Source organism: Eurypyga helias, unplaced genomic scaffold, assembly GCF_000690775.1.
Source record: "Eurypyga helias isolate BGI_N326 unplaced genomic scaffold, ASM69077v1 scaffold11203, whole genome shotgun sequence".
Classification (NCBI taxonomy): Eukaryota; Metazoa; Chordata; class Aves; order Eurypygiformes; family Eurypygidae; genus Eurypyga; species Eurypyga helias.
Genome location: NW_010243355.1, coordinates 69,642 through 94,484, shown reverse-complemented (window position 1 = coordinate 94,484; position 24,843 = coordinate 69,642). Strand labels below are relative to the sequence as shown.

At 40.7% G+C, this 24,843-nt stretch overlaps 1 protein-coding gene across 2 annotated transcripts in view; it reads right to left on the bottom strand.

Annotated features, from left to right (window-relative positions):
- The window catches only part of DAB1 (Dab, reelin signal transducer, homolog 1 (Drosophila)), a 105,304-nt gene that overhangs the window by 26,036 nt on the left and 54,425 nt on the right, over positions 1–24,843 (bottom strand). Inside the window, exons 3-7 of one of the 2 annotated variants that reach the window (XM_010149387.1) lie at positions 24,035–24,174; positions 22,668–22,766; positions 2,102–2,233; positions 1,379–1,498; positions 762–800 (exon numbers count right to left, since the gene is read on the bottom strand). In XM_010149387.1, the coding sequence (XP_010147689.1) occupies positions 762–800; positions 1,379–1,498; positions 2,102–2,233; positions 22,668–22,766; positions 24,035–24,174 (530 nt within the window). The remainder of the gene's footprint in view (positions 1–761; positions 801–1,378; positions 1,499–2,101; positions 2,234–22,667; positions 22,767–24,034; positions 24,175–24,843) is intronic. The other variant, XM_010149388.1, reaches the window with a different exon arrangement.

The window sequence follows — 24,843 nt, the reverse complement described above, 5'->3', positions numbered from 1 at the left end:
TTCTTATCATCTTTCTTGATGCACCTTAGGCACTGTTCAATATTCACTAATGCTGAATCAGTTTCTTTCAGCGTGTCTCCCACTGACATGCCTAAGTGGCAGAACACCAAATCTCCAGGAAAAAAAATACAGTAAACTATCATGTATTTTGTTTTAGCACAAAAACATGAGAATGAAATTACATCATTTTCTTCTTCACACTCCGCAGGGTATCAGACACGAATATATTGACATATTTCTGATAATCATCTTTGCTCCCAGACATTTTGCTTGGCTGAAACAAGACTTAAATTTCAGACCTATTATTAAATCATAGCCGAAATGCCAACAAGGGAGTGTGTTAGAACATCAATTCCACTGTTGGTTTTTTCCAAATAATTCACTCTCTGAATTAAATTCTGGCCCCATAGAAGCCAAAACCAAAATGTCAATTTATTACTATCAGAACAAGATGTCACCTTCCTTATTCTCAGAGTAATTCCCTTTTCAGATAGAGTTTGTATTAAAAAAATATGACAAATCTCATTTGGAAACTTAAAATCTGGACTCACAAGCCACATTTTAGGAAATGTTTATGGAAATGTCACAGAAATACTGTGCTATTAGTCACAGCTTAGTCTCTACTTATCCCACTTTCTTTAGAAATCTTACAAGACTCTCAGAAGACCTAGCTCAGTAAATTTCAAAGCATCTTGTTAAAGTTTTTGAAGATATGGCTAATGATTTCTGAAACTCCAAGGCCACACAGCTTCAGAAATTACCTGGTATACAGGATCTTCTACATCTTCTTCCAAAATTGTCTACAGCAAAGTAAGAGGACAGGCAGTAAAAGCAAAGAACATAAACAGCAGAGATAAAAAGAACTGTATTCAGAAATTAAAGGACAGCAAAGAAATAAGCAAAACGGTCAGGTAAGTATATAGTTTCCTTTCTTTACAGATAAAGTCACATTATTGTACACAGTAACTTTATTGCAGTTCCATCTGAGTTTAACAATCTGTACCATACTTGGTTTGATTCAAATACACACATTCAAGAAGTATATTGAATCTTCCCTAAGGTATTAGCCACTGTTAAAAAACTGACTTCATTAAATTTTTCCTCCTGAATTCGAAGAAACACTACATGGGACATGAACAGATCATTTCCAGTTGCTAGACAAGTTCATCGTACCCCAGGTGACAGCTTTCATCACTGTTTAATCCTACTTCTGAGCTCACAATAGCTGTTAGGTTCATATTTGTCCATTTGATGCTAGCACCGCTTGAACCCATTGCTGTTAAGAAACGCTGAGGATGCTCCGTGCCTCTCAGGAGCAACTTTGGGGGACACTGCAAACCATTATTTTCCTGGCAGTAGTCTAAGCTTATACGTGTACCTGGTATACCGCTTGTTCACACTGTTTGTCCTTTTGTGCCTTTTTTTCCATTTCTTCCCTTTGTTTCAGTTCATAGATGAGCTGAAACAGGTCTCGCAAGTCCAGAATTACAGGTTCAGCCTATGGAAGCAAAAACAGAAAGGAGGGTTTCTATATGGGAAAATATGTTCCTCTTACCCCACCCTGTTGATTGAGCAGTTACAGCATCTCCACGATTGGAGAGAATTTCATACAGAATTAATTTCTACCTTAGCATCCAGGCTCAGGTTAGTTTCTATCAAACTAACTATATTTGCAAATTAAAGATAACTACAGTGGTGGATATAAAAGGCATTATGAATACATATGAATATAAAAGCATATTTATTAGTGGTTTCTCATGTAATAAAATTATGGTAGACTATATGCAAACTAGGTATTTGGTATCTATTACCTTCTATTTAGTTGGGTATAGGGTTATAAACTAATGTGTCTGTGTCCAGTCTAGTTTAGTTAGAAAGGAAAGTAGTAACTAAGTACAAAAAAACCACAATGAAAGATTTGAAATAGTGAAATACATTCCTTTTTCCCAACCTGGTTTCATTAATTCGTTATTTAAGAACATCTAAGCAGACACTTGTGACATGTCTAGCATAATCACAAGACTGGCATCTTGAACAGCTTACGAACACACCTTTTCTATCGAGTCACAGCTGTAGAAAATGTCAGTGATCTGGTACTTACTGCCTGGGCTGTTTTTATTGCCACAAATCTATGATTTCCCTCCTTCCCACATACATATCCAAACGCTCGATGGTCTGTGATATCCTTTGCGATGTATGAAATTTCATGAACTGCATGGTGGTGCTGTAGTAGCTATTAAAGAAAAAAAAAAGTCACAACACAGTGAGAGATATCCATTAAAAAACAACGTAACTTCCCTTTCATCAGTGCTTTACTTGGATCTCAATGCACCTATGGAAGTAAACCAAGCAAACATATCCTGGTATCAAAATCAATTAACATCTGAACTCTTTAAGCCTATTCTCTTCTCTAAATCTAGAAAAACTTGACTTAGTTAAATAATTTGACTGAAAGCTTCAATAGAATATTTTTCTTGATATCTTTTGTTGAGATATAATTCAGTAGAAAATTTCATATTACCTAGTGATTACCTACACAGTATCCTAGGTAAATAATCAATATCTCTAGTTATAAAAAAGAATAAGCAGCAGCTACCTGTAGCTTCATACAGGGTGAGCCTGATGACAGCCTGATCTACAGGGGCTGAGATACCCAATTTCTCTAAGAATCGACACCAGACTTGCTTTTTCTCTGCAACCTCAGCATCAGCCAGCAAGCGACATTGCATTTAAAGCAGTTACAGGACTCCAAAAATTTGTTTTTCCCAGAAAATTAAAGGAAATGCAATTATCCAACTTTAAATCAATGCTAAATGCAAAAGTTCACATTTCATTTTAAAACCATATTTTGGTTAGTTGTAATAATAAAAATACTCGATTTTGGTTTGAATGCATGCATAAAACTCTCCCCAGAGCCAGGACATGAATCTGAGAGTCCTATAAGCATGTCTCGAGTGCCAGATCATTCTCGCTTTGGCCTAAATAGTATTTTATTACCGACATAATATTTACGTATTTCTACTTAGAATAATGTCCTTGAAAAGTTTATCTAAACCAATCTATTAGGATTAATTTCTACCTTCTGATATATGCTGTGCTCTTATATCATCTAGGGATAATGCTATTTCTGAGAGCAGGCAAAGCCTTACAATCCTGTCCTGCTGATTTTGAGAACAGCACATTTTGAAAATCAGCATGGTATCCAGGCAATCTCTAAACAACCAGTTATTTTTAGTTAAAAAAAAAAAAAATCAAAACCCAAAACAACCCAACAAAAGCCCCCATTTTAAAATTCAACACCGGGGAGGACGCGCGTGTGTAGAAAAGGCTGAGCGTGTGCAAGGCAAGTGTCAAGTGCCTGCTGATTTTGAGAACAGCACATTTTGAAAATCAGCATGGTATCCAGGCAATCTCTAAACAACCAGTTATTTTTAGTTAAAAAAAAAAAAAATCAAAACCCAAAACAACCCAACAAAAGCCCCCATTTTAAAATTCAACACCGGGGAGGACGCGCGTGTGTAGAAAAGGCTGAGCGTGTGCAAGGCAAGTGTCAAGTGATGAGACTTCAGAAGAACAAGGACTGAAGTTTGAAAGGACAGGCAGCACGCAAGAGACGGATGACTACATATAAAACAAAAGAGTGGACATTTTTCATTTTCATTTTGCAGGAAATGACTCCTAACTTCCCAAGATGAAGATTGCTGACTCGTAGGAAAATGGAAGGGTAGCCATTGACTTCAGGCTGAACGTGGCTAAGCTGAAGGTGTACTTCAGACTCTCCCAATGTGTTAGGCATTTAAAATTAATGATGGGAACCTACTTAGATAATACAGGGATATTGATTTATTAGGTTTTTCTGAAAACCAAGTTGCATGCTATCTGTTACAATGAAATGAAATGTTCCCATCTCCTATTCTACATATGACAGCGAACGTTATCTCTGGTTTCTATTAAATCAAAGTTCTTTGACATTGCTTTATTGATTGCCAGACAGCATTTTGCACTGAAATTAAACTGTGATCAGATTCCTTCCTCACGGAATTAAATTTGAAGATCGTTCTACCATGGAAAAGTATCACCCACGATGTAGGTTAGCAGATGGAGACACCCCAATTTATTTGGGAACCTTCATTAACCATTCAGAAATCATCACATTTTTAATGGTTATGATATTTTACATATTGCATCAATAGATGTACAAATTAAGGAAGGGTGGCTGCCAGCATTATGGTTTCACATATTTTATTGTACGAAGCATTTAGCAAGAGTTTTTCATTTGATCCTGAGTTGGAACATAGCCGTGAAAGGCAATGTTGCGCACACACATCTGTACTCAAATACAGACAAACACTCCTTCGAACCTCTGCTTTCACAGCCTTCAATTCCTCTAATGGGTCCTTTCTACATATTCCAATACTTCATTAAAAATATTATTTAACGAGTGCCTGATTCTTTGCTCATCGTGAAGCAGAAATGACACTCCTGTTGCAGTCAGTAGAGATTTACCACTATAAAATCCAAGATCAGACCTGTATCCTTTCTGTAAATCTTTGTTTTAAGGATGCAGCCTGCCTAGCACCCTGCACAGCCCTTCCCAGCAGCGAGACAGGCACTAAAGGACAACAGGAGGGACGGCATGAGGAGAAACAGCATCTCAATAAATACACAAACTTTGATGATTTCATTAGATTTGCATCTGGTGCATTCACACAGATTAATTCGTCCCGTAAAATGAGACCAACCAATAGAAATGTCATTTCCATCCCTCAGTTTTTAACTGCTCATATGTACCCACTCCCTCGATACTAAATATGAACAGTCTCAAAAGGAAATGAAACAAAACCCATACAAAACTGCTTATAGCAGAACTGCTGGTCAGTGCTCAACAGTTAATATTCACAAGCTGATCTACCCCTCCCTCCCCCCAGCCTCTTTTTTGTCTTTTTTTTACTATCTTCAAGGTTTTACCATGACTTAATCCTGTCTCTAGTGGGTCAGAAGCACATAAAACCAGTATTTCATAACTCAGGGATGTTTATGACACCCCCGTATGCACATGCTGATGGATTCCATCACACACTATTTGATGTTTTTACTGTATCTTTGCTGAGCACTGTTACGAGCCATTTACCAATTCATAAGTGAGGTATCAAATTGTTTTGGAGGGCTGCAGTACGACGGAACAAATTATAGAGAAGACTTAATTTGTATTATGGTTCAATACAGTCAATTAAATATTGCACAGATTAGAAAGTAATTTAACATTTAAGCTTCAGTTGTTAAAAAAATCCACTGTACATAGTCTCCAAATTATTTTAGGTCTCCTGTGAATGTAGTCACTTTTGCAAATGTCGAGGATTTTAAATGCAAACATTGATAAAATCTCAAACTGGATAACTAAGTCCCATGATGCATGAGGCTTTTTAGACTAAGCATGATGTCACGATTATACTTTATTCATACATTAGAAAGTTTTCTCCTGGTGTTAAACTTAAGAAGTCCAAAATACCCACCTCCAGCAAGGCTGCTGTCTTCCCTCTTCCCCTTAAGTTCTCCCCAGTCTCTCCCACTAGCCATTATTTTCTCTCCTTTTCTCCATCCTATCCCCCGATTCTCCCCTTCCCCCAGGTTGCTCCCTGTACATCACATGGAATTGATTTAGCTGCCTCTGAGTTCTGTAGCATTTCTAATTTCCCTCAGGCTGCTTGGCACCTATCATAAATTTTTTCACCCCTTATCCTCATCTTGCCCCTTTATTTCCATGCTGTAGCCTCCAGTGCCACTAAATCAATTAAGTCAATCAATTAAGTACTTGGAGGGTCCAGCAATCATGTCAAATATGTGAGTTAGATGGCATGAGAAAGTCACTGCTTTACTATCGCTATTTCTCTTTTAATGAGGTTGTCTATTTAGTGGAGCCTGGGGCACAGTGTTAAGAGCCACAACAAAAAATACCCTGCGAGCTGCAAAGCCTCCTATAAAAGCTGCCCCACTGAAAGCAGGAAGCATGTACCATACAACGTTCTATCTGTGAGGACAAGTTCCACAGGGATTTAAGTTGCACAGCCTTTCACCTTGAGTAACTAAATGGTGAGCTCGCTTTCAGATAGGTGCTATCAGCTGACAGCCAAGCTGTTGTAATTTCCACGCTACTGATACTGGGATGTGGGTGACAGACGTGGCCCAAGTAACCTCTGCATTTCTGTTCTTGCCTATCCAATCCTACCACATTTGAATAAGTGATAATATATTTTGTGTGACACGTAAAGCTCCCCAAACATCAAAGACACCCAACAAACTGCAATGGATTTGTAATAAAATAACTTTATGGACTACAGTTTCAGTCATGCTTCAGACATACTTGCAAATCCCCTGTACTCCAACTCACGTTGTGATTGCTCAGTGGCACTTTAGGAAATCAGGCCCTATGTGTTTAGGAAGACTCCTGAACAAACTGTGGAAACCGACCCTAATGTGGAAAATTACGGCAATGCCTTAACAACAAGCTTAGCCAGCCAGAAGTGCAATAGTGCATTGCCCGTTATTTACTGCAACCCATTAAGTGAAAACAATGAATTGTAAAATACGTGAGTGCTTCCGAGATGATTTTTATCTCAGTGCTGCAATACCAAGTGGTACAGATGTGTGGCCAGCAGCTCCACTGCACCTGGGAGGTTGCTGTGCTCAAGACACACGTACGACAGCACTTTGTCAAGTGCTCTTCATGGTCAATTCCTGTTTCCTTCAATTGGAGATTTGCAGGGATCATGGGATAATGGTCACACACATTTCTTGTATTTCCTACATTTATGCTATAATGCTTAGTTGCTGTTTCATTAAAATGCACTTAGTAGAGGTGGCCTGGAGCTGCTCGTCTCCACTGTAAACACCCCACAGTCCACATACACGCTCAAGGAGCGGACGTGAAACACCTCATTTCTCTACAGCCGCAGTCTCAAATCCCAGACTGTCTTGTCTTACAGCTCTCAGGCATGGATGGAGAGTAGTCCCCTGTATACAGACAACAAAACCAAAAAAAGGCGCACAGGCATCTGGAACAAATATTTCATCACACCTTGCTGGCAAGGGGTTTACCCATTAACGACACGTCAATACCTGTTACGCAGTTGTGAATCTTTCAACTTCCTTTCACCCTAGAGACAGTGGCAATTCAACGGGGCTGTGCACAGACAGTTTGGGGAAAAAGTCACCGATTGCAAATGTAGTGAAATGGAAAATGAATCAGTAATTTGTATTAGCACCACAACCTTTTCCGTGTTGTTTTCTGGAACTTAGCGTCTGGGCGGCAGTTGGAGTGGCAAAGCATCAGCCTAGAGATGTGCAGGGGATGAGCACAGAGGGGAAATGCAACAAGCCCTCCCCTAACCCCTGCCAAAATGTTCAGCTCAAGCTGAAATAGGGAAGAGGAGGCAGCTTGGTGCGTTTTGTAGCTACAGTTACCAACAGTTCCAAACCCCATGCGAATTACTGCTGGGCACAGCACAGGGTGCCCAGAGCTGGGGTCGTGACAGTGACCACCCACCCGAAAAGCCAATTGATCCCCCGCCGCCATCAGTGCGTTCACCCCAGCCTTTTCCTGCCTCCCATGTGGACCCTGAGCGCTCGGCGCAGCATAAAAACATTTCACTGGCGTTGTGGGTGTTGCAAAAGTGCAAATGAAAAGACAGAACTTGCAGGCTGCTGTCAGAGGCAGCCAAATCCAACCAGATAAGGCTTTGCAGGGCACCTCATGATTCGGTCACTGCCGCTGATTTCTCAGTTAGTGACGGGCTGCTACAAACCGGGGTGTTACTGCTGCTGTCTGCTCTGCCTCCACCGGGCAGATGCTCCTCATAATCCTTTTTCTTGCCTATTCTTTTGGCCCATTTTCCAAAGATGAATACAAAAGATTGTTTGGGTTTTGCTCTACTTGGTCAGAAAGGCAAGAGGGAAGCAGTTCATCAGGGACACAATACAAAAGGGGACGTTTGAGGAAAGGAGGAAAAAAAGCGCTCACAAGAGAAATGGCTTTAGAATCTATGTGTGTAAAGGAAAGGCAAGAGAGCAAGCACTGGATGTCAGATCTGACAGTCCTTGCCTACCATGACAAGTACTCCAGTTGCATGTCCAAGAGGAGAGGACAGCACGACAAAGAATATATGACAGATAACAGTAATTTGGCTTAAATGTGGTAGTGGTTGGTGTGGGTAAACATTTGCTAGACCAAAAATTTTGTTATATAAACACTTACTACAACACATGGAAACTTGAATTTAATTTGATCTAGAAAAGGAAGAGAGTGTTTTACCTTAGCAAATCCTCAAAACACTGAATTCCAATAGAACAGCAACCTGTCTTCCAACAAGGTACCATTTCCATTCAGCTGTAAAAAATGTCTCACAAATGAAAAGCATAGCCCTCTAGAAACCTCTTGTGGTTATGGAGATCTCGGTACTGGGAGGCATTTCCAGGCACAGGCCAAGACGATCAGTTCTGATCGTGAAAAGAGTATGAACTGAACATACCAGCAGGGAGTGAGAACTGAGCCCTTCTGCCGAAGGAGGCTGAACATGTGGTAGGTCCTATCTAGCCAAAATGAATGGTCCAGCCCTGAACTTTTTTGACCCAAAGCCACTCAGGGAGTTTGAGCTGAGCGATAGGTTATGGACTTTCTGCAAAAAAAAAACCCCAAGAATAGGAGCAGAAAAGGAAAATGTAACCTCTGGAGTGTCCTCCGGCCCTGATGGGACATCTCGATGGCAGCCTTTAAGCATGTCTTCACAATGAGAAGGAAACCAGTCTGTCTAATCCCTGTGCTTCTTTCACACATGCTGATTTTGCAGACAGTAACCTAAACCCTGACTTTTCCAAGTGCCAACTTCTAAACGGCGTTTCAGTGCACAAGCTTTGCAATAAAAACACTTGGCATGGAAAGCACACTTTCAGATCATATGCAGATCAGAGCTTGGCCTATTTATCACAAAAGGGCACATTAAATACGGTGCTGATAAAGAAAAGAATGAAGGCAGATTTAGCCCCAGTTATCAGAGACTCAGTCCTCCCAGGGGGCGAGCAGTCGGGGTGTGACACAGCAAAGCACCCAAAAGACATGTAAAACCAATTTCCTCTTAACAGCAATACTCATAAACTCTTGAGAGCCATTCTCTTCCTGCAACTGAGGAGACTGAAGCAAAAGCAGATTATGTGACTTCCCAAGCTTACATGGCAGCGTGCAGCTGAGTCAGGGAGGATGGAAGTCAGTGAGCATAATCGTATGTGTAAGGATAAGTAAGTCTTCAAGTGAGGCGCTAGGCTAAGCTCGATCCGTACACTCCAAACCATCCGATACAAAGGCAAGCACTTTGCAAAAGTAGCAAAAGTACCCCAGGTAGGAGCCTGTTCAGTGGGACTCAGGAAGACAGCTTAAAAGAGTTCTTCAGCCTCAGCCAAAATCTGAGTTAATCCTTAGCATTTCCTTTGCTTAATCAAAAAAGTATCCTGCTACTGCCTGCATCTTATCTGGGAGCAAGATGAGCAAATTCCTAGGAGAGCCAACACCAGAGTCCTTGTTTGTGCCTTCTGAGACACCTTCTTTGCACATCAGTGGTGCTCGACTGGGCTGGAGCTGTCCTCATCCAAGACCCCCAGCATATACTGGTAGGCAATTAAGTTAATACGACTTAACTTCGCCATCGCAGCAGTCTAATTGCGATGAATGGATCTATGATATTGAGCTAGCTGGATGTTCCAAAAACCTAATTTGTGAAAGAGAACACCACTAAGGTAATAAACTTCTGTCTGGCTCTCATAATTTGTAATAATGCCTGACAAAGACCAGATAGGAATTTAGTTATTGTTCATTGTCTTAGGAAGCAAATGCTAAGTTGTTCATGCAGAAGATCCATTTATTAGATATATGAACTTGTGAAAGGAACAAAACAAAACTGGAATGCACACATGGCCAATTTCCTATCTTCACTTCAAAGGCTTTTCAATTTTTCATTGTAGCAGGAGTGAAAGTAGCTAGCTAAATCTAAACCCCTTGTCCAATTACTATTAATCCCAAGTTACGTTTAAAATATGCACTTGCAAATATTTCTCCTGGATAAAGAAAATCCTAAAGGGCAAGGAAACATTTTCACAGAGCTTTTGAAAAACAAATGTGCTACACTAAAGTCATAATGCTGGACCTCCCATGAGTCTTGTACTATTTTCTTACTGTTCTGCACCAGACACAGTCATTGTTTTACCAAGATGGTTAAAACAAAGAAAGACTTAGACAGGGATACCAGGAAGCAGTAAACCTGATCCTTGATAGCAGGATCAATGGCCCAACCTGGCTATAATCAGCTCAGCAATGCAATATGCTCTGTGACTGCATGGCACCACCTACAGACCACAATACATTGTTTTACCTTGTTGTTTCACTATTTCAATGTGGTGTGGAAATAACAGTTTTGTCTATGAGATTATTACTTTATTCTTTGGGATGGCAACTTCCCAGTGGCCACTTGTCGGCTTCAAGGCCTGAAACACATCTGCCCAAGTGCATTCCCTCTTAGCCCCCATCTCATCACTTTCTGCAAAATGGTCAGTAGGTCAAAATAGCCATAAATATGCCAATATTGCCCACCACTCTCAAGCCAAAGCTTGCATACAGCCTAAGCGTAGCTCCTCTGACCATGCCCCGTATTTCTTCCTGATATACCCTGAAGTTTGTTAGACTTGTAGTGACTAAATCTTGATTTTGAGGGAGCACAATATTCAGTAATGAGACAGTTCACTACAGTATCGCTGAAGCAACGTCTCCGTATTTTAACTGTGTTCATCTTTATGGCCTGTGAACGTCTTTTGAGAAGCCTTTACTTTTACAAGCTTCTTTTGTTCCCTTACACCAATACTCCTCACCTCCTGAAACACTTTTGATTTACATGAACAGCACAAGAGATTCCTTCATACAATTCCTAGGAGCTTTGGAGGCAATTTTGGGGCTTTAACTGTCTCAGATCCTAACTGCTTCAAATTCAGCAAGCATTATGACCCACCTTCTTCTTGTACCCTGTGATTTGAAAAGCTCGCTAGTGAAAACCAGTGTCTGATTCTCTTGATTTGTCATGCAAACCCCATAAAGCAGAGCTTGCAAAGATCACAAAAATCCCACTCATACTGGCAATACTAAAATTTAAGTTGCACTGCACAGTCATTAAACAGCAACCTTCTTTAACCATCAATCTACTTCCATCTACGACCCACTAACCTATAGAAAAAGAGTGGAAACCTATTCCTTTGAGTTACAGTTGCAGGTATAAACAAACTTCAGACAATCGCAGAAATGTGCCGCTCCTTCATTTGCTCAGGTCCCACAGCAGACACTTAACCTAGAACATAAAGCATCTGTACAGCACAACGGGTGTGCCCAGCGCTTGAGCCCCAAGATAAGAATAAAATAAAATGTAAAAGAACTTGTGGGTAATTTTTGGCTCAGTTTGGGTTTTTTTGCCCCTGCATTACTAGGAATTTCTGGAGTCACACTCAGTAGGTTTTTAGCACCTTGCGTGACAACAGTTCTACATTTCAGCTCGGGCAACGGCGAGTATCTGTAAGTTCTGCCCTGGCACCTTCCAAAATTGAGCCCTAAAGCTCCCACTTGCACTTAAAAGCCCAGAGTTGTTTCTTCCATGCTCATTTTCCTTTTAAAGCAGGCTGAATGTTTAGTTTTAGCCTTCTCCTGCTAACTGAAATCTCCGAAAGCAAACTTTGATTAAACAGTCCACACGCAGATGTGGCCCAGCAGAGACCACGGCTCAACTACACTTGCTTTTCTCTCCCCCTGCCTTGCTTTTCTGTCCTGGCAGTGGGTGTCACACAGGGTCTGCCTTTCAGAGACGCTGTCAGGCAGTGCTGCCCTCACCTTTTACTTAAATGCACGCAGTAGAGGCTTTCATAGCTTTGATGCATGGATGCTCGCTTGTTTTCTAGTACTTATTCCTTTAGTTCTCCCTTACCCTCTACAACTTCTGTGCACAGCATGTCTTCTACTTCTCTTCCCCTAATCAAAACCGAACTTCCTCATTACTTCACTCTCAGCCCTGCTCAGCACTAAGCCTTACGCATGTACAGGTTAAACTCTCACGTGCTTTACACTTTAAAGGACTTCCAAATTCCTGTATCGTTCACAGGAGTGCATTTGGCTAATTAAAAGATCCCATAAGGCTTCAAAGTTTTTTACAAACCAACTCAGCCTTTTAAAAAGCAAGGACACAATCAAAAAAATTGGATTCAGATCCATATTTTGACTACCTAAAAAGAAAAAAATACCCACTCAGCTCTGCAGAGCAAGGGATAGGAGCCATATGAAGTATTTCCAGATACCCAGACTTCTTATTTGCTTTAAATGTCAAGGCACTCAAATTAATTAGTGCTCTGCCTCACCTATTTCACAAGTCTCCCTTTAAAGTCTGCAGGAATGTTGCTGCTTATCTTGCTGGGAGTAAAATGATGCAGAATTAGGATGAGAACCACAAAGGATTAAAAAGTGTTAACAGTAGAGATAGGTAGAGTCCATTAAATACTGATTTTTCTAGAGGAGTGCTACAATTTAGGGACATGTTAGGCGCTGTTGTAATTCCACAATTATCACCAGGTGCTGGGCAGCACAATGGGAGATGCTGTTCCAGCCCTTGGGCTCTGTGACACGCGGTTCCCTCCATGCTGAGCATGCAGTGCATAAACCAGAAAGGTTATGACTACAGCTCCCTCATTTAGAAAGGCAACTTTTATGAACAGTTACTTACATATTAAGCAAAGGTCTACTGGTTTCTGCAATTTATTACTTATTCAACTGAAAGACTGAGATAAAAGCAAGTATTTGTGTTTGGTAACTTGACAAATACGAGCATGCAGCAGAAAGCACTGTCTCCTCCTCTCTTCCTTCCGCAGGGCCACTTATTACATAAACTTAGCAGGAGAAAAGTCATTTACTTGTCCCCTTGGACTATCAGATTGAACAACTCTTGCTGACTTCCCTGTAAACACAGACGCGTTCCTGAGGGCAGAACATCATCGACTGATTTTATTGCCAATAGACATCTATTGCTATCATCCTGCAAACTCCAGGTAACTTTAAAAGTAAACATTTCTGTAGTTTCCTTCTCCCATTACACTGACAGCGAAGGTCATCCATCTCCCTTGCATCTGACCCCAGCAATAGGAGAGGTTAAACGGCCTACAAGTTAGCAGAGGAATTCAGAAGCATCACCGGTAGTATTGCTATTACCAGGGCAAACGGAAAATTGCAGAGCAGCCTACCAGATCAAATGGACTGAATAGGAAAGAAAATCACCAGAACACCTGGGGCGTAATGCCTCCCAGCCTTCTCCAAGAGGAAGGAACAGCAGATTTCAAAGGGGGATGTTAACTTCCTGTTACAGCACCCGCCGAAGGTCCCCCACTGCTCTCCAGGGAGGTTTCGGCGCATCTTGGCTGCCTGTGCTATTATTATGTCAGCACTTCTCTTGCTAAATCCTTTCCCATGCAGTTTGAAATCCAGCCATTATAATTGAACATGTGCTGAAAATAGGCCTGAATTTTTTTTCTGGTGGTTTTGTGTGTTGGTGGTTTATTTTTTTTTTTTTTTTGTTCCCCCACTTTTCTAGTTAATGCATTAACCTGGCTTAAATATACCAGTACCTGCAAACACCTCCCTCACCCCAGGCAACTCTGTATTTTGGGTGCTCTTCTGTCAGGCCAAATCACAGCTGGAGTCAGTGGGCTACAATGTGACTTTATCCTGATTTATTTATCTGAATCACAGAAGGCCTGTGATTAGAGGCAAAAAACCTCAGTATGACTCCACACCTTGAGTTTTCTCCCTTGGGACAATACCTCACTGGAGGGATGCAGGGCAGCTCCACTATATAGTAGGATCCATAACAACTTTCTATAACCAAAGTTTGACTTTGAAGTTTTTAGTAAAATTCACCCCAAATTCTGCTTAAGCATACCACACATTAAAACTAAACGATATCAGAAGTGCTTACATACTAATTTTTAGGTTGTTGCTCCATAGACAGATACCCCCACACAGGCAATGGAGGCCAAACGGTGACTGGGAATATGCAGATAGTGAGGTTCCCCATGCCATAACACACAACACACGCAGCCACACTTCCCTTTCCTGAATCCATGCTGGGGTGCTTGGCTTAAACAACAGGAGGCCATATACAGTCAAAAAAGACCATCACTAAAGTAATAAAATGTTACATTCTGCCTTTTTGAAAGCAATCAAATTTTTACCCTTTTCACACTGAAAAATACAACTACGACAAATTCCCACAAATTTTTTCAGTTCGGATAAAATGTCGGGAATAGCTTTATTTTATCCCCATGCCAATTAGTGTCAGAAATACTACAAGACAGTTCCTGCGGACACTCGCTACAAGCAGGTTGAACTCAGCTGTAGATCTGAGCATTGCCAGATCAGAAGAAGGTCAGAAATTTCAGCCTTCCTCTGTATGCCTAGTGTTAGGAGGAAAGACACAGGGTTCAACCGAAAGCTCCTGATCCCAAAACACTCAGGCTACACAATATGCAAAATCACACCCGAGTTTTGCCTTTGGAATTTTTTTTTCATGGTCATAATACATAAGGCTTTTGTAATCTTCACACAGCAAACTGGGCATCTATAACATGCATCTTTATGAGCTTGTGGCTGTTAAAAATCCCAGTGGAGCACTCTGAACCATCCAAACTGCCTGGGGCACAGTTTGGAAGACCAATAAGAAATGAATTACAACAGCCAGTAAGGGGTGTAATTATGGAAGTAGGTTCTTCTGACATTTACATTTTGCTAACTGTCGAATGTTCTTCATGAAATGTGTTATTGTTTCCCTTTTAAAGTATCAGAAGGATACAAATACCTTGTAAGAGTAATACGCAGCATTTCTAAGTCCCCTACACTGCATTATTCTAATTAGATATATTTATTGCATGCAGAACAGTAAATGCCATGTCTTAGTATTCATATTTATAAGTAGAAAGACAGGAAACTACCAAGCAACAGGGCAAGACTTCCAGTTGGCCAGAGAGATCTTTTCGCAGGCAGAAGCTGAGGACAATCCCCGAAATGCATAAGAATGGCCACAGACATGGCCATTTCCAAATGTACAGGCAAAATTTGACTTTGCTGTTTTTTGGTATGCTCTTTGTTGTTATTGCAAAGAATTTTTATCACTGTAGTCCCTAGAAGTCTTCAGAATGGTCCAAGATCCGGCCTTCCTTACAAAAAGTTCCTATAAACAGAGAATTCTGATAAAAAGTGAATTAAAAGTTAATCCCAGAGAGTTTATACTCTGAAAGCTAAGGGCCAGATACCTCCTGGGAAATCTCCAAGACGTAAGACTGCAGGAGCTCCGCCTCATAAACCCTCGGGCACGGAGAAGTCCTTCACTCCCTGCCCTGGCAGATGACCTCCATCACTCCTCCACCCCTTCCTCCCAGAAATACCAGGCTGACACAACAGAAGGAACAGTTGATATGACCTGTTCAACCATTCCCCATGTCCCTCTGCAAGGTCACGAGTCAAGAGAGCCAGAAGAATGATTTTGTGGGCTGGGTCTACACGCCACGATATGGGCTGTCCTCATCCCAGCAAATGACAACAGTGGAAGAGACAGCACAGCTCTTCAGGACAAGCTGTGACCATGGGGTACCAACATCCTCAGCACCATTGATTTAAACAAGTTTCTAGCATGGGAGTGGTTTAAGGAGGAATTTGAAGAAAAAAATAAGGGGGTACTACATTAATATGTGCAAAGAATTCCTCTGCGGCAGGATGGGCAGAGGCTCGGAGGTGTTTATTTGAAAAGGGAATAAATGAATGATGAAAGTTGGTACTGTGGAATGGCTCCTTGAAAGTGGGTGAAGAGTAAAGACAGCCATGAAGAGCCTGGGAAGAAAAGAGTTAGACTATAGGGTGATAAAACAGAGAAGGCAGATTCAGCGTAGGAACGCAGAGAGAATCGTGGCATGATCAAAAGAACAAGCTGAGACGGCAATCTTGGCAGTCACGATGGATTTCAAAAATAAAAGTCACATTTGTCAAGGACAAAGAAAAAGATAACAATCGAGACGTAAGATGAAGAGAAGCGGGACTGGGTTTTAACTGTAAGCATGACAATAAATGCTGTATTTCAGAGCAGTTAAGGAGGATCTGCAAGATCTGGAGTTATCCTGGATGTGACAATTGAAAACAAGGCTGTATCAAAAAGGCTGCTGAGTTTACAGGGCTGAATAATAGATGATGCTGATATTTTTCTCAGCACTCAAAAAGCAGGTCAGAGGAAGACCTTTGGGAGCCGGGATTAAAAGGCCTGGTTTAGCTGTGTTAAGCCTGAACTGAAGGCTAAACGTGTAAGGAGAAGGCTGGAGAGTCAGGTCAAGATTCGAACAGGAGAGAGGGCTGGCATCATCTGGTTTGACACTATAGCCCAATTTATATTTGCAAATGAAGTAACTGTGATAAAACGCATAGCAGGAAGAAGAAAAAAAGATTAAGAGAGATAGTACCCAGGAAATCCCAGATGAAAACTGCAGGAGAGAGGAATTAAAAATAATGGGGTAAAATCCAGAGACAAGACTCATGGAGGCCAGGTGGCAGGACTTGATCCAAATCCAGCTGATAAGTTAATGATGCTTAAGAAGGGCTGCAACTGAGATCAGCCATGGAGAGGACCTTCGGGAAGATCAGTTTCAAAGAAATGAAGGGGACAAAACCCACCTCTGGAAGGTTCTGGCCTGGAGCTGGAAGAAGCCTCAGGCAGGGACCATTAACAACCTCTGGACCAATACCATGTGCAAACCCCAAAATTCAGTCAACCAATCGCCCCATCTCTCCTGCTCACTGCAGAGTGAATAGAGACCAGATAAAATTAATTCCTTCTTTTATTTCTATTTTTAAATATTCAGAGACGCTCAGTGATAGAGACTTGACAGTTTGACATTTCATCTGCTCCAGCACATGTGCTTCAAGGAATAACTACAGATCCAAAATCGTACCTCGATTTCTGGTCAAAGATGCCAGAACCAACAGATTTCCAGTGAAGTCAAGAAGTACCTTTGGAACATTTTAAATGAGACATCTTCTGCCAACAGGGAGAATTTTAATCTTGCTAAAATTTTCTTTCAGCCAAGTTTAGCTGTCCTGTTAGCAATCTATCAGCATAATTAACTCTATCACTCACAGCAAACGGAGAAGAGCAGAAAATCCAGAGGTTATCAGCACAGACCTGATAGAGTCTCAGAACAAGCTGGAAAAGGCTTTACAGAAGCCCCAGCAAGAACTTTGAAAAATCTGTGCATTATAAAGTCAAGAGAGCTTAAAAGGTCAGGAAGACGGGCAAGATGTAGACATCTAAAACAGTAGCTGGATGATGCCAAAGCCATAACCTTATCTCACTAGAACAATCTGAAGCAGCAGGACTATAACCACCCACTATACGTGCTATTATTTGAACGTCATTAAGAGTTAAACCAGAAGCACAGTCACTAGTTCTGTGGCCAGTATGAAAAGAAAAAAATAATGTTTTTGTACGAAATGTAGCAGGTAGGGTCTGGTCTCCCTTCCATGGAATGGGGAGGTATTATTCATTCAGCAACACCTTTTCAGGTAGGCAAACCCTGCTCTGCATCAGTCATATAATCCTCCTCAAAGATAATAAAGATTAGAGTACGGGATGGATAACAGGAATGAAAATATTCAAGATTCTATAAAGATAAATATTTATATAATTTTCCTTCCTGGATTTCATACTGACAGCTTGAGGAAAATGGCTACAGATCAAATTAATAAAATATGAGTAACACACTACAATACTTCTCTGCAATATTGCAACCCAGTAAGACACACAGAGTATTCCTAGAAATTTTACAAATCCACTGGCTGTACCCAAGCTCTGCATTTTCATAAAGATATGGGTCAACACCTCTGATAGACAATCCCTCCAAAGTATATGATAGACAATACAAACGAAACCCATTCTTGGGGTGCTGCACATGACAAAATAAGAAAAAACAGTGAAATGGCTGTCATATTCATAAACTGGGTTACAATTTATCTGTTTAGGGTATTCCTCACAAATAAACAAGATACTGACACAGGTCTATCATGCTTTTTGGACAACTGTAGAGTCCAGATAAATATTTCACCTATATTAACAGCTCATACAGATACTTATTGCAGTATATTCTGGCAATTTGTATATCAATGAGCTGACACAAATTTTTTCTTTAGCAGAAATAATTCTTTACTTAAAGCCAAATAGTAATTTTTGGCTTTCATCATCTTTTTCACAGTGCCTGGGCTTTCCACTACAGTCAACAGGATTTTGCAACTAGAAAGCGCACGAGTTTAAAAGTATACCTCATTAAACGAATGCAGAAGTAAATGGTTTCCCAAGTATTTTATGCAACTGAATTATTTTTTAAAAATAAAATTTTGGAAAGTAACCTGCAGTAAACAAAGATTTATTGTAACATAAATAAACAATGAGACAATTACAGCCTCTTTATGGAGACCGTATTAGTCATGCACATCTAATGAAGCATTACTAAGCTATCACAGGGAGATAGCCTGATGTGTGTGATTAACAAAATAATACTCATAAATAGCTAATGAACAATGATGGTCCTTTAAAAATTTCACATATCTTGCTATATTGAGAGTTATGGGTTTTGTTGCTTTCTAAGGAACATATTAACCACTAAGTTCCACTCGGAAAATGAGAGTATTAAATAGCACAATGCAACTATTTGCATTTTTGCTTTCTACAGACCATGGTTTTGAAAGTCAACTAATGAAGAATACATTTCAGCTTGTGCCTCACTGCATTTAAAAGATGACATCTTGAGATGTCACCAGGGTGCAGGGGGAATAAGACAGAACAAATGATCAAAAATTATGTTCATATAATATTCAGCCATGAAATCTCTGAAGTGGCATTAGGTAGAAAAAGTCCGAGCCTGGTAATAATTGTGGTAGATTTTTTAGGTTTTAAAAAAAATACATTTCCTTCAGGCAAGGTATATATTTGGCAAACATATTCCCAAGAAAGCAAGCGGGTTGGATGGCCAGCATATGACAGTAGACAAAAACGGTACATGTCTAAGAAAAAATAGGGTCAAACCCCAGGTGTAACGACAACTTTTGGCATACAACAGGAGAACTGCTGGTCAAACTAAATAGAAGTTCACATTACAGAGCTGAAGTTGGGACTCTGGAGAACAATTTGTGCTGTTCTGCCTACATGAGGAGGCTCCTCCAGCAGACAAGAGTCTGTACAACAGTACGGGCAAACTGAGGGCCTGCAGGGCAAACTCGTCTAAGAAGGGCCCTTCCTATCGCCTTCTAACTGCACAGAAGGGGGTTTGAAAAGTGGTATGAAGGCACCTATTTAGATTAACCATGGAACAGAATTATGAAATACAAGAGAGGAGTGTTATTATTTCTATGGCAGTGCTACAGATGAACTAAATTGCATCGCATCTACAGTGCAAACTCACAGCGAATCCTTCTTGCATTTTTCTTGGTGAGAGAAATTCTTCCCAAACGATATTCCACCTTCAACCTAATCTCCTTCATGGATAAATTTAATCAAAGGGAAGAATTCCTGATGGCTGGAATAATAGCATTGTTAAAATCAATATTTTTTGATGAATATTAGGTCTGGGAACATATTAAAGAGAGCTATAAGGTACAGGGGAAAAATCCTGGCTTATCATTTTCAGTAGTAACCCAAATACAGCCCTTCATCTATAATGAATTATGGAGCAATTCCCCTAAATCATCTGTATGAAGTCAGCTGTGACACTGCCAATTTTAAAAAATTTGCTAGTTTCGAGCTACAAATTGATTTTTTATTGTGATAAATTAAAATCCAATAGTAGCCTACAAGATACTAAACAGACAGAAGCCCACATTTTTTCCGAATATTTTTTCTCTTTTCTATCACATCAGACTGCCATCCTGCAGACATGGTAGCAGTAGCCGATAATAAAAATGAAGAAAGGATATTCTACAGAGGTAAATGACCTTTCCAAATAAACAATAAATGAGCACTGTGACCAAAATACCTGTTTGGGAATCCAAATGTTAGGGCAATACACCTAAAGAGAAAGGATTGCTGGGGACAATGAAGGCAGTGAAAGGATAACGCAAATGCAAGATTTTCCAGACTGTTCCCCATTAAGGGCGTATTTTTTTATCCTGTTGCACGAATGTGAATGTCAGTCTCCAAACTTTATGAACTCTTAATTTTACCACTGACACACTGGCAGGAACGGAAATGAGATCACAGCTGTAGGTTGATGAAGCAGATGAGATGAGACTGGATGGATGAGAGAGACTATGAGAAGAGTGGATCAAGGAGGTGAAACTTTAGGACATGGAGAGACCATGCTGGGGCAACAGCCGAAGGGCTGGTGGCTGTGAAGAACCAGCAAAGGAGCTCATGCACCCCCGCTTCAAAAGCTTGGCATGGAAAGCACGATTCTTCTGCTGTCAAAAATACACGTAAAAACTGATGTTGAAAGCTCCCCACATCCCTCTGTCACAGTCCTGTTTCAAGAAGGACAACTCAATACTCCCATCCATCACTCTGGCAGCTCAGGGGTATACGTCGGGAAGGTGGATTTAAAAGTTTCAGTCTAAGCCTCTGTGAGTGAGTGACAGGGCTACTGTAAGGATGACACAGTTATGTCAGATTTAGAGTATAGGATGTCGAAGTTACGAAATGAAGTTGACTTGTTCTCATGTCCCTGCCTTGCTAGCTGCAGATAGGAGGGTGTGCAGGATGCTGCGGGAAAGGCAATCCGGCTAAACCACACCTTTGTTTCCAAACGCATCCCCTTTTCCTTCTTTATTTTATGAAAACAAACCCTATGTTTGTGAAACATTCAGAGACAAGTGCAAAAGGACCAGTCTCTCTCATTCTTCTTTTTCACTTTTCCAAAAAAAGGCTTTAGTTGTAGGAAAGTATCTGTGGACTCTGCAATTTGCAGAGTGCATGCAAGGCAGTGGGCTGCACACTGAAGAAAACAAAATACCACCACAGTGTTCAGCATATTACACTCTGTTCCACACACTCAATGAGGCTGGTATTTTCTGGCCAGAAAAAGGTGTGTCAACACATAGTTAAGTACTACCTTAATGTCTGTTTATTAGAGGACCCAAGCACGACTGCACTGGCAGCCCTAATTTGGACATTTCCTATCTCCTGAGCACAGGCTATAACCTCAGCAATGCTCTCTTAAACACTGCTTTTGTACAAATACTTTACACATGCTGTACACAACACATTCCAAATGAGCTTTTCATTACTAACTGCTTGTATTATGTATCAGCGCGCTCAATGACATTGATTTTCTAATAATATAAATTAACTGGCAAAGATAATTTCATCTATCATCAGCAGGGTTTTATTTCTGGCATCATGTTAAATAGTTAATCTTTCAAAAGATTAAATCAAGAGCTTTTTAAAATTCAAGGCAGAGCTTAAATGGCTGTAAAAATCTTCTTAATTAGGATTAAAACAGTTTGTGTGTTGTTGCTTTATATCTAAGTAGTATAATGTTTTGCTTAGGTTTCTTCTTTCAGAGCAATTTTACAAATCAAACATGATATTGCTGTGACAAAAACTGCGTAAGGCATGGAAGTTTCCTTCAGCTTCCTCGATCAGATGCTCCTGAAGCAGCCTCAGACAGCAACCTCAGCTTTCAGCTATCTTTTTCCTCCAACTCTATACAATATATACTTTTTCTGCTGTTGACGACACAAAAACTCCAGTTCTTATGGTTGCTGCATACCTGACAGGAGACCGGGACTGCTGTGAATAGGAGTATACTGCATGGTGGTTACTACTCTTGGGTTCACATAGAATTATGGACCTGATAGAAATGTGCAGGATTCCCCTGGGACATCTTTAGGGCAATCCCAGCTAAATCTTTGCTTCTCCCAGGAGCTCCCCAGCCCCCAGTGACCTTCCTCTCCATCTCGAGCATCAGTGGGGAAACAAGATTCACTCTTCTGGAGTTGTCTGCAGCACCCTGTTCTGGCTTTGTTTTCTTCCCATATCTTCCCATGACACGAGGGGTCCAATCCAAGACAATCCTAGTCTCTAATCCTAATCCCTTGTCATTAGACTCGCAGAAGTCCCTTGGCACTGCCAAGGAGTCTGAAGCAGCATCCAGACGACTGGTGCAGCTGGGCCCAGGCTGGCTGAGAAAACCCATATGAGCAGATACCAGCCTGTTCCATGGGCTGCCAGAACTGTGGGCTGGTATTTCCAAAAAGCAGTTATTTAGTTGGCAGAAGGAAACCCAAACCCTTCTTGCCACTTTTCTGGACTCACTTACGCACATGAGGAGCATCTGTTTAAGCGGTTCTGCAGAAGTATCCAGGACAAGGCTTCACAACAAACCAGGTCCCCATGCTACACTTTACACCTCAGTCACCTAACATCTCACTCTGATATATGATAACCCTTGATCAAGCTTGTCAGAAGCTTCACGTCTGCTTACGCTGCTGAGATATTACTGCCCAGCCAGGAAGTGCTTTTGAAGAAACAGCCATGAAAAGATTCAATTTTGTTCCATCACACCATTATTTTACTTACCCCTGTCTTTTCATCAAAGATTTTGATTCCCCCGAAGGAGACTGTTAAGAAGATTTTTTGTTTATGTTCTCCTTTTGAACGAGCCGCAGCAACAATTCCCTATTGAAACAAAGAACAACGTGGCTGGTGTCATCACTCGTCGAGGTGCCACAGCAAAGCACAAGCATGACTGGCTTGAGGACAATTCACCACCTTTCTAGGAAAACTTAAGGGCTTTTCAGGAACAATCCCACCCTTACTTCTGGCTTCCTCCCTTTTATCAAGGTACCACATCTCCTTATGCTCCCAGAAACCATTTCAAATGTGCACCCACTTCCAACCCCTTCACTAGCTAATCCTCCATGAAATTCATTTTCATGGAAGCTGAAGGTCATTTTAGCACACTTCTCCCAGCTATAATCTGGTTTGTTTTCTTTTTTTAAAAGAAAAAAAAAACCAACAAGCAGTGGAGGAAAAAAAAAAAGCGCCAACTTCAAAAGCTTACTTCACGGGCACACTTATCTGGAATAAGCAAAATGAGCTTTTTACAGAAAAAAAAATAGTCTCAAAAATCACACTACACCTCTTCTGTAAATATCTGGGATTAAGGGGTAGGTTTTTTTTCATTATGTCAGACTTTTACTCTTCATTAGAGAGCTCTTACACTCTCCGTAGGGTTGTAAGAAAAGGTTGAGCCAGAGAGAGATGTCTAACATGCTCCAGAACGTCCACCCTCCACCACTGGTCCTTTCAGACTCTGACTGCTCTCTAAGTTTGCTGTCTACTCTCAATCTGCTTTTTTTACTTCTCTATTTCTTTCCCAAAACTCTGGGGACTCCTCTGTGTCTTCTCATGCCCTGTCTTCTCCGTGCCCAATCTCCTGATTTCGAAACCCATCAATCCTGCCATTACAACTGCAAGGCATTAATCTCCCAGTGAGGACACCGGTTCCCTCCTGTATCTGGCTACCTACACCCCATAATGTCACTCTCCCCCTCCTGTCTGTCCTGACAGGAGATAACAGTCAAAGGCAGGGCCGTAGGTGATTAGCACTCTCATATAAAATGTTTCAATATACTATTTTTCTTCATAGTGGCTTATCTCTCCTTTTGCATAATAAAATTATTCAATGTGCAGATGTGTTGTTCATAATTTGTGGACAAATTGCTGTGGTGTCAATCACGAATAACTACTGAACTCAGAGATAATGTATTAAAATTAAACTGGGATAAGCAATACCAGCCAGAAGTTCATGTAAAATTGACTGATTTCAATACATAATTAACCGGAGTGTGACTCAGTGTCACGAAAGGAGAATCAGTAGAAGTTCAAGCTGAAATTCGCTCCCCAGAACTCCATGATATTAAACATTAAAAATTTCACTGCACCTTGAGCTTCATCATGGAGTCTTGGCATAACTTGTCTCCTCGTGCGGCAGAAACCTCATCTATCCCAATCAGTTTTGCTTTGTATCGGACACCGTCACCTTTAAACCTCTTAATTAAAGTGGCTTCGCTGCGATCCTGACCTGAAAAGACATAAGGGAAACAAGGAAATTCACGTGAGTGAAAAGGAAAATAAACACATAAATACTTGCAATTAGGAGGCAAATCAGATCTGACTCTTACCTCAACACCTAAACATGCACACATCTCAATAAAATTACAAGAAACGCGTTAGTTCAATAAAACCTTTTGGCCTTACTACCTCAAATGAATTCACAGTGGAATTGTTGCCATTCAGACAACAATTTGCACACAAATTAGGTTTACAGAAATAAGAGATAAGCCTCAATCAGACTTCATGGATCTGAAAACTTCTGATCTGTACAGGTTGTTTTAATCCCAATACACTTGAGCGTTCTTCATTTTGCAGACAAAACTCTCATAGAAACATGCTACTATTTCCTCATAAACCAACTTATCTAACCGTATCAGCAATATTTACACTATTACCATTTGAATGATGAGAAAACATGTTATTTGCCTGTAAAATACTGCTACTTTAAGACCACCACAAAAAATACTGTCTCCTTGTTCTACTCCTTCTGCTTCAGACAGATTCAGAAAAAACAAAACCAGCAACATTGGCCCTCACAGGCTCACCCTGAGCAGCTTAAAAAAACGGCACAAGATGTTTCTTAATAAAAAGCAATTGGGAATGAGATAGCACAGTACTGATAAGGGCAATGCACATA